Raw genomic sequence first — 11,182 nt, 5'->3', positions numbered from 1 at the left:
CTGGATCTCAGTAGAGATACAAAAATGATAAGCAACAGCTAAAAAGTAAACGTAAGTAAACAGCCAGAAATAGAACCAGAGCTTTCGGACAACACTAGTCCTTCCTCAGTAGCGAGTGAGTGAGGGTTGAAAAAGCCAGATAGTATAAAGTGAGAATTTCATGCAAGCATGATTAGAAACAATAGGCTAGGCTAGGTGGGATTAGAAAAAACAGCCTAAACAAGTAAACAGGAAGGCCAAATCTAAACTTTAGAGGCGTGCCTCAATAAATAAGCCAAATGATTTATCCAGAAGAATATATATATATATATATATATATATATTATATGAAGAATGCGTGCCCACCTGTGTTTCAAAACATGAATATAATATAGCGTATCAGTAATGAAACTAAGAAGTTGAAAGAAAAGAAAAAAAATGAAAGAGAAGAAAGAGAGAAGGCTCGTTCCCACAGTCGTTGATTTTTTCCACTTGACCCGAAGACAAAGGTCATGAAAGCACCGAATGATAAAAGAACCGTACGTAATGATGAAAGGGCCGAAAGGTAAAACTAAAAAGCACCAAATGATAAAAGATCCGTAAGTGTGGCAAAAGCACCGAACGTAATGTTTCAAAGCACCGAATGTAATGTTAATAAAAGCAGCGAACGTAATGTAAAAGCACCGAACGTAATGTAAAAAGCACCGAACGTAATGTAATAAGCACCGAACGTAATGTAAAAAGCACCGAACGTAATGTAAAAGCACCGAACGTAATGTAAAAAGCACCGAACGTAATGTAAAATGCACCGAACGTAATGTAAAAGCACCGAACGTACGGTAATGTTAAAAGGGCCGAATAGCAAATGCGCCGAACGGAAAAGAGCCACCAAAGGCAGTAATGGCGTTCCATAATTACGTACGTGGATTGATATGATGTGGTGATGTTGTGGATTCTCAATATTTTTACGAAGATGGATTCTTCTAGTTCTACGTGGAAGTTAAATTTTATTTTTCTAGCGATGTGCTTTTTCTGCAGATTGAAGTTTTCTCATGCTGCACTTGAACCAGGCATTTATGAATATAAATTAACCAGCAAAAGAGACGTAAGGCCCAATTCATTCTTGTCTTATAATTATATTATTGTTACAAAAATAGTGTAGGGCCTAGGACCTAAGCCTAGGCCTAGCCACAAACCAAGCCTAGGCTAGACCTACTAGACCTAGGGCCTAGGCCTAGATAGAGAGAGCAGTTTAGCTCAGACGGCTAATCTGGTGGTAGCCACTGTGAGATCTCTAGGCATAGGTCCCTCTTCAATTCCATTCGCTGCCTCTCCTTGAACCTTGTGTTTCAGCTAGAGGGCTGAAATACAAGTTACAATTGGATTGTGCACCATCTTTCGGATAAGACGTTTAAGCTGTTGGTCCCGTGTGCATTATGGCCCATGTGCATGTAAAGAACACAGTACACTCTTCGGAAAAGAGTACAGGATTGTTTCAGGTGTACTGCCCAATCAACACCAGAAGGACCCCACTGGAAATAAGTTTTCTGTTTTAAACTTTCGTGGGCTATCCTTGGTGTTTACACCAAATAAATCCAATCCCAATCCAGCTATCTAGGCCTAGGGGCCTAGGACTAGTCCTACAGTACCGACTTAATCTAGAGTCTGGCAGGCCTCTAGGTTATAGTAGGTATGTTAAAAAAAATTTCATCTTCTTTGGATCCAAGTGATAGTGATACAAGTTAATTCTCCAGCATTTAAATAATAAAATAAAGATTATTTGATAAAATTTTAGCTAGTGGTTGATTTTATATAATTTTGTAAAACATATTTTTTAGCAAAAATTTGGGATAGGGATTGTATGTTATAGTTGTGACCTTTCAACACTACGACGAAACTCAAGCGATGTGACAACTGCATAACTATATAATATATTCCTGTCAACAACCCAAATTATCCAATCAAAACTGAAGCTACATATACAAACTACTGTATGTATAAATGATGCTTTATTTCAAAGGAAAACTTTAGTAAACTGTAACCTCGTGACTGATCAATGAAAAAAATATTTTTAAATGGCTCAAGTAAACTTTGACCTGTTTACTTTCTACAAAAGTAAACAGGTCAACAGGTCTACAGAAACTGCGACAATGATAACAGTGTGTGATGTCACTCTTCTAACATACCTAGGCCTAGCTAGGAGAACATAAACAATTCAATTGGGTGTCTATAAAATGAAGACCGAAGACCCAAAAATGAAGACACCTATTTGTTCTCTTTTATTTTGATGATATTATGCCAGGCTGTCACAAAAAAAAAATCAAAATTACGAAATTTTTTGGGCGTCTGTTTGTGAAATTTTATAGGGTCTTCGTTTTACAAAGCGAAGACCGAAGACCCGAAAAACAAAAACCAAAAAAAGATCTATAAAAAATAAGACCATGTTGGTAGGCCAGAAGTACTGGTAGGCAATATTCTAATTAACCAAAACACAATAGTTGCTGACTGAATGCCTAGGCCTAGTGTAGACTACTGTAGGTAGGACCAGACCAAGTTTGACAGCACTACTAGCCTAGCCTAGGCTAATTCTAATCACCTGAAACCGCGGCTACTACATGTAAAATTCCCGGCCCTTCCGAGGTCTGTTACATCTACGGGTAAATTTTAGGTACGTCCCGGCACCACGGTGTTCGTTTTGTGGACACCCATATAAAGTGTATATAAAACGAAGACCCTTAATTATCTCATCCATCCTATGTTGGTGTCACTACCAAATGAATGATGCTGCACATATGCGTCACTATACAATAGTCTTACTGTTTATTTTAACATGGATTAAGTTTATGAATGAAATATTCAAGGCTTTTGTAGGCCCCAAAATACGTGTACCGCTAGGCCAAGCTTTATTTTCATTTAGAAGGTAGAACCGCCAAGACGCACTGTGCCACCAGCAGTGGACGTACAGCATTGGTTGGAACTGGAATAAACAGTATATCATTAAATTGACTCAGATTCAGGCAATAATGCACGTTAAAAAGACGAATTACATAGCATGAAGTGATTTAAAAACATTATTTTCATCACGATTGAGAGAAAAAAAAATGTGGGTCTTCGTTTTTCTGGTCTTCGGTCTTTGTATATGTAGACACCCATATAGGGTGCTATAAAACGAAGACCCAAATATTTCTTGAAATTTCCTCATTTTATTCCGATGAAATAATGAAGATGAAGACGAAGAAAATTATACAAGCAGGCGCCCAAAAAATGTTGTAATTTTGATTTTGTGACAGCCTAGTGTATTATCAAAATTAAAGAGAAAAAATAGGGATCTTCGTAGACACCCCAATTTAATTGACAATAAATATAGTTTCACATTGATGTGAGTAATTTACAGTTTAGATTACAAAATTGGTTGAATATTTAGAGAGTTAAGTCAGGGATGTCACCAGCTTTTTGGAGTGCCGGTCGGCGATCATCACACGTTTTTCTATTAAAAACCAAAAGGCCTAAGTCGAGGAGGCCTAGGCCCAAGGCTAGCTGACGCGATTTTTTTAGGCTAGGCCCAGGTAGGCCTAGACCAGAATTTGAGGAATGCAACAAAACAGATGAAGATGAGACTTACTGTGGGGCTAATTAAATTCAATAGTTGACATGCTTTGTTTTAGATTAAAAAATAATAATGAACAAATCCCGGCGACAAAGCGTCGATCCGACTGTCAACTTCATATGCTTGAAGGTTACAGCTATTCATGTACCCAGCCGCATTGTTTGCCGTAATTTCACATGTTTGACGATTACCACGATGAATGTGTATGTCACTGATTCATGTGCACTCATTTATTTATTTGTCCATTACACACATTATATCAATTATAATTGAAAGTGAAAAATTTAAAATACTAAATTTAAAACACCGAAAGGTCCACTGATTAATCTCAGATAAGAAAGTATAATACATACTCCAAGTATTGAAATACACGCCATCGTGTTGGGATTCAATATTTCGACATTAATTATGTCATCATCAGGAATGAAAAATTATCCATATTAGCAAGCTTAAATGCACTAGTACCAAAAGTGTTTAACCAATCAAAACATTACCTCTAGTAGGTGACTTAGCAGTGATTTAAACAAAAGATCAAAGCATTCTTACTCTAATGATCAAAGATACCTACAAAAACAAAGAAAGCTCTTTTGAAGCTCTGAGCCCATTGTTAAGCAAAGGGTGTAGTCTACAAATAGCGAACGCTTCTTTAAACAATAGGATAGACCATGTTAGTACTAGAAAATATTAAACCTAATTTATTACTTACATTACAGACGACATTATCATTTTCAAGTATACCCTGTAATCCTAAAACATATTGGAATGCCTCACAGTTTTTAACATGATCAAATATAACACTATCAGATCGTGAAGAATGTTCTCTAAGTCTAGTTATTAAGCACCTATCTGTCTTACCAATATAATCACTATTGCAGCCTGGACATTTAAAATGATAGACAACAAAACTAACTTCTGTACTCCTTAGGGGTTTGATCCTTAGTAGATATAAAATGAGAAACATTTTTATACTGCCATAAAGTTATGAATTTTACCTCTTTAATTAAGTGTTTCTTTACCTTATTTAAACATCTACGTAAAATGAACTCACCTGGTTTTCCTAGATAAGGCAATCTAACCCAAATCTTAATCAAGCTATCATCAGTAGGCCTATGTATACATTTAGGTTCATTTAATTTCTTAAGTACATTATTAACAACTTTTAAAGGGTACCCATTCCAAGACATAAACTTGATGTTATAACCTGATGTTACTAAGCTCTGTTTGAAGTTTATCAGGAGTACACAATCTGTGGGCTCTAGAAACTAAACTACGAATCCAGGAGATCTTATGGTTCCATGGAGCAAAGCTATCATAATGGACATATTGACCTGTATGTGTATTTTTACGATATACACTCATACCTGTCTCTTATACACATCTAGATGTAAACTTAATAGTACCTGATTCAATAAGTTTAGGAACAATAGACTCTTCTAGTTCAGTCATTAAAATATTAGTTAAAACTGGGCCAAGAGGCGAACCCATTGAGACACCATCAGTTTGTTTATAAAATTCATTATTACATGTAAATACAGTTTTAGTACAGCAATCTCTAAGTAGCTTCCTTAGCGAATTTTTCTTAAGGTTAGTAGATATCAGTTTCTTATTGTAAACCCTATCAAGAATTATATTAATTACCTTAGTAAGGGGAACATTTGTAAACAGAGATTCAACATCAAAAGATACAAAACGGTAACCTAAATTATATAAATTATTTGGTATAGCTTTAATGCGGCCAGCAGCATCAAAAGAATCTTTAAGGACAAAGTCATTAACCGTTAGAGGGCCTAATAAGTTTGATAAGTACATAGCTACTGAATAATAACAAGTAACTGTCGTGTCAATAATAGGTCTTAGGGGTGGAATATTATCAAAATCTTTATGTAATTTAGGTAGTCCATGGGCTCTAGCAGGCATGGTTGATACCGGACGAATTTCTTTGTATTCAGTTTCAGTTAGTTCATTTCTATTAAATAGTGTCCGGAGGTAGGCTTGTAAGGAGTTAAGCTGCGTGGTTAATGAACAGTTAGATAGTTTCTTAAACTTAGTTGAATCAGAGAACAAGTTTGTCATAGATGTGATATAATCAGTTTTCTTCATTATTGCAACACCATTTCCTTTATCAGGTTTAAGAATTACATACTTATTACGTAAGATTTTTAAAGTATTAATACGTTTGGCATCATTCAATTCAATCAATTTAAATTTCGGTTATCAAAGTCAAGAAAGTTACATGTCATTGCACGAATTGAGTTCTTAATTTTCTCATGTTTAATAAATGATTTAGGTAGAGCATCAGCATTATTAAGTTGTTCCCAAATTGATTCGGCATAAACAAACATATCAGAGTCCTTAGGTCGTGTAGCTAATCCATTACGGATACCAAATGTTAAAGACAGATTCTTCTTCCTTAGATAATGTTTCGCCAGTTAAGTTAGTAATTATATGTTTAGGGTTCTTACACGTTCCATTGATTATTGCATGTTCACGTAGAAGGTTGTTAAATTTACGTCCATGGCGGTAAGATACCTTACGCATTTCCTTATCTACAGTAGTCCTAACATGATGCTTAATTACTAAGGTACGTAACCATGTAGTTGACTTAACGAGAGCGTCGTCAGAGACTGAAAAACTGTTCTTGCTTACCTTAAGTTGAGAGTGCTTGTCCTTTATTTCAATTAATTTAAAACAATTATGGACAATATAGAATAACATTAACAAAATGAAAACAAAGTAAAGAAATAAAACATAAATCAGGTTTCGTAAATTTTTAATAATCTTCCTGCTTCGGACCATGCTCTCATAATAATACTTGAATGATCACGATTTCAACTTTAACCTTTGAATGTGTACAGCATTCTAGCAACCGTGTCATGCCAGCCCACAACGTTAGCTATGACTCAACTGGGCCTAGGCTGTTAAGTTAGCGATGAATAGCAGGGCAGTGCAGTATTTTGTTACAATTAACGTAACCACGGAAACATTTATTGTATTCTTCTTGTCTTTATCTATCAGGTTAGCTTGTCTATTGTGTTTAGGTAAACTAATTATTTTGTTACAATTTGTAAACTTTTGAAATGATAGTGGTGGTCGGGAGCTTGCAAGTCCTGGTCGGAAATGTTGAGTGCTGGACGGGCCCGTCCACCGCCGACCAGCATGGTGACATCCCTGTTAAGTTATGCTAAATTTTTTCCCAATTTACGCATGTTGGCCTATTCTATTTTGTATTTGTACAGCCTAGCTAAGCTCCTAGACGTGATCACTCTTCTATCAGCACGCGTTCTGGTTGGCTACACGGTGACACATCACTCATAACACGGCCTAGAGTGGCTCAGACTCTACCTAGCTGGCCTTGGCGTAGGGCATTTAAACACTAGGGGCACAGAGTCTTGTTACATTACATCAAAATTACATAAAATAACTCTATATTTATTTTTGATATTTTCATAATTTTTGTATGAGAATGAGTTATTTTATATATATTTTTTAAAAATTGGAAACGTTCCAAACATATTGCTGCAAAGTTATTTAAAGGGAGGAAATTATCGGAGAAAATTGTTTGAGTGTTTGTTTTTTTGTAATTACCCAATCCAGGAGGAGTCGCCCTGTGATCCCAATTTTTTTTTTTCCAATGGTCAAACTTTACTATTCGGGATTTTGACAAGTGCTCTCACACACTGTCCCAGATGTTCTAACCCCTAGACCTAAAAAATCGTTAAATGAGGTGGTTGTACTGTACTGCAAGTACAACAAATCTAGGACTAGTTTGGTTCTTCATCCCGACGTACGTACACATGGAAGAGTCTTGGTGATCCGCATGGGTAACCAGATAGATTGTATCCTAGTATGACAAAGGTTTCCCAGTTATGTAAAAAATATAAAAACATACCCAGGAGCAGACATACATTCTGACCCATGTCCCAGTAGTAATGCGGATGAGGAATAAATTAAAAATTCCACGAAACTAGGAATATAATGTTTTGATTGGTTAAACACTTTTGGTACTAGTGCATATAAGCTTGCTAATATGAATAATTTTTTCATTCCTGATGATGACATAATTAATGTTGAAATATTGAATCCCAACATGATGGCGTGTATTTCAATACTTGGAGTATGTATTATACTTTCTTATCTGAGATTAATCAGTGGACCTTTCGGTTTTTTAAAACTAGGAATAAGTTTGAAAAACTGGCTGTGGAATTGTGGAATTGGGAGAACTGACCTGTGAGGAAAAAACCAACAAAAAGGTTAAAATAATGGCTCTCCTTCAAGAAATCTTCACAATCTGCATTGAAATTTATCATTAACAAAAAAAAAAAAGAAAAGAGAAATGCAGAGTAGATGACACAGCTCTTGGTGACTGTATCTGTAAAAGTAGTTTGTTATTGTTTGGAGCGCAGCGGTTTCGAACAGAAACAGTGTGTTTCAAAATTGTTTATGAGTAAATGTAATTATGAAAATAATTATTTAGACAACCCAAACCATTGCTTGAATGTCATAGAAAATGTAGTAGAAATCCTAGTACAGCACTGTAGTGAATATAACTACAAATACTAGGCCTATAAACCGGTCCTACCCTACTGTAGGCTAATTAATTGGGCTAGCATGGGCCTAACCTAGATAGACGGTGCCTGATTTTCGCCGCAGATTGCGATCAGAACTCTTTGGGAGTAGGCAGCCCATGAAATTAGGAAAAAATTAGGTCGACCTTAAATTCTTCGAGGTCAGCAGCCTCGGCAATTTTTACTACCTAGGCCTACTGTGTATAGTATAAACTACGATTTTTCTGAATGCTCGACCTTACATCGTCATCTACAGATTCTGATTTTTTTAGTTTCTCTATTAAATCAATATATTGCTGGTGAAAGAATGGTCGTACTTGTATTAATTTAATAGTGTAGTATAATACATGTTTTACAAAGAAAATCGCCGAATACAGTAAATTTCGTTTTAGCGTTTGTTATTGTTATCTTTGGCATGGGAAATATCACTTTCGTAAAAGCTATGATAGTATCATCACAGGTGAGGTCAGCTGCTTCAAAACTACCAATGCATGTCCATGCGCATGCCCAGAATGATCTATCAGGGATTTTCCACACATGTACAGTACTTGTCAGTAGTGAAGTCACGATGCGATCGTGATTGCGTTTATACGGACGGCAGGATTAGGTCTATAATATGTTGAATTTTGTTGTTTTTAGATTACAAACAACAATTCATATATGATAATAATACTGTAAAATGAAGACAAATATTAAATAGATTTAGATCATTACAATCTACGCGGCCCATGTGGCTTCAATTAGGCGATGTTGTAGGCCTTGGCTGGCTAGCGTCATTCCTACCTAGGCCTAGCCTACGAAACGACTAGGTGAGAAAGACAAGACATTGTACACAAATCGTACGTACTGCATGCCTATTAGAAATAGTTAATTGTACGAACAAATCTGTTTAATGAACCACCAATTTCCTTGGTTTGACGACGTACATGAAATTTAGTGTCTGCTATACCCTGTTTCAGTAAAAGTTTTTGACTTTCCAAGCAGTTTTTGAAGCAAAGAAATCTAGGCCTAGGTGGGCAAAAAATTGCAATTCTGGCTCGGCAATATGGTCGGCAATTGCCGATTGCCTACGTGAAATTCGTGGGCTGAGTAGGTTAATAACCGGTGTATAGGCCGCACCCCAAACTTCGGGGGGGAAAATCGCATAAAATTTGCGGCTTATTCATCAGAATAAACGATATATAAATTTTAACTTGCGCGTAAGCGCACGTTAAGACACGCAAATGGAAAATTAATTTACATGACATTAAACCTTGACCTGAAGTTTATGCCCAATGAATATGATTCAGAAATGTTGTAATGCTCAAAATGGCCTGAAACGTGCAAAAAGCGATTTTGAGCATTTTAAAATTTTGACGTTACGTTATGACACATGCACGTATAATTCAGGATATGATGTTTATGCTCACTAAATATGATTTCGAAATGGCAATTGCTTAGGATGATATGATCGATAATGTAAAAACGTAAAATTGCATGTAGATGACGTCACGCATGACTGGTCACATTGAAAAGCTTATATTTTGACTATTCCAGGCCAAGCCAAATGTTCCTTGAAGCTGCCATGTGTGTAGCTCGCGGCAATTTTGAGATATCGTGTAAACAAGAAATGGGGGAGAAATTTATAGAATAAAAAAAATAACAAGAGGTGATCTATTCTGCAGATCACCCAAAAGCAGAGAGATGTATGAAGTACAGAATTATAAGTCTCATGAGTCACATAAACCAAACTATTGTTCAAAATAATAGTACAAGCAGAATAGAAGAAGTAATCATCCACATCCAAAAGTGGGTTTAGAATGGGAACAGGAACGAAAGAAGTTCTTTAACTTGAAAACGATTTGTGAAAGAGCCCTTGATGTGCATAAAGAAGTATACAGGGGCAGATCTGGATTGTAAGTTACGGTGGAGTCAAAATGTTTCCAAAAACCACCTAAAAAAGGGGTGTTCGGCCCAGAAAAAATTTAATTCCTAGATGGCGGGAAGTGTCTTTTAATGACTTTTTTCATATTTTACCCCTCTTGAAAACGATCAGGTAATTTTTTTCTCATTTTTATTACAGTACAGAAGTAGGCCTATTATGTGTGTACTGGTATGTACAAAGAAACAAAATTGAGTAGTTGCATACGTATTCTTTTTTTCCATGAATTGATGAACCCCAAAAAGAAAGGGGTTAGGGTTAGGGTTAGAAAAATATTGATTCTTAGATGGCAAAAAATGAGCTTTCTAGTCTCGAAAAGAAGGGTCATTCCATGTCAAATCAACCAGAGGTCCCCAGGTGACCCCCTCAGATTTTAATGAAATTTGGTCAGAATGATGATACAGTATGTTGCTCACATGGACACATGCAAAATATGAAAGTCATACTCCATGTCGTTTTTGAGATATGGCCCTTTGAAATTTGCTGGACTTAGTCATTTTACGCACTCGCGAATCGCGAAAAGTGACATTTTGAATAATTTCGGATTTCAGAATGCCATATTTTGGCTTACGGACAAGACAAAGAGCTCAAAGTTGGTATTCTGACTTACTTTTTGCCAAATTTTATGAATCTGCACTCAGATTTAAAGTATCATCTTTAGATTTCAAGTTATGATTGCCTAAAGTAGGGTCCAGAAGAGTTTTTTTGCAATTTTTGGGGTGACCCTGAATGAAAACTAGGGGTAACATGGGCTCCATTCTACTTGAATATATTCTATGGTCACAGGACTACATCCAGAAGTAATAACAATCCCATTAAAGCTTTAAATCAGAAAATACAGAGTCCCAAAATGGGCCCCAGCCAGAAAAATCATTTAAATGACTCGACGTTCGTGACCCCGGATGACCCCGCGATCAGTTGAAATAATTTTTGAAACTCTAACCTGTCGAAGATCTTTCTTTTCTTTTATCTTTTTTATCTTTCTTTTATCTTTTATTTCAACTAACCAATTCGCAGCATATAAGCTGAATTACATGGTGTAACAAAATGTAAAATTTACAATATAAAAAATTATTTCAAGACAGTTAATTACAAACGTTACTTTAACAC

General features: G+C 36.0%; 1 protein-coding gene across 4 annotated transcripts in view; it reads left to right on the top strand.

Moving 5' to 3' along the window:
- Nucleotides 1-900: 900 nt before the first annotated feature.
- LOC117103991 (transmembrane protein 87A-like) overlaps nucleotides 901-11,182 on the top strand; it is a 58,280-nt gene continuing 47,998 nt past the window's right edge. For all 4 annotated transcript variants that reach the window (XM_033244643.1, XM_033244642.1, XM_033244641.1 and 1 more), the window contains exon 1: nucleotides 901-1,084. In XM_033244643.1, coding sequence (XP_033100534.1) covers nucleotides 923-1,084 — 162 coding nt within the window. In that variant the 5' untranslated portion in view covers nucleotides 901-922. The remainder of the gene's footprint in view (nucleotides 1,085-11,182) is intronic.

Source organism: Anneissia japonica, unplaced genomic scaffold (genome assembly GCF_011630105.1).
Source record: "Anneissia japonica isolate Jap-2015-1 unplaced genomic scaffold, ASM1163010v1 scaffold2167_len242483_cov200, whole genome shotgun sequence".
NCBI lineage: Eukaryota > Metazoa > Echinodermata > Crinoidea > Comatulida > Comatulidae > Anneissia > Anneissia japonica.
Note: the sequence above shows the minus strand (reverse complement) of the source record. Positions and strands in the feature narration are given on the sequence as shown.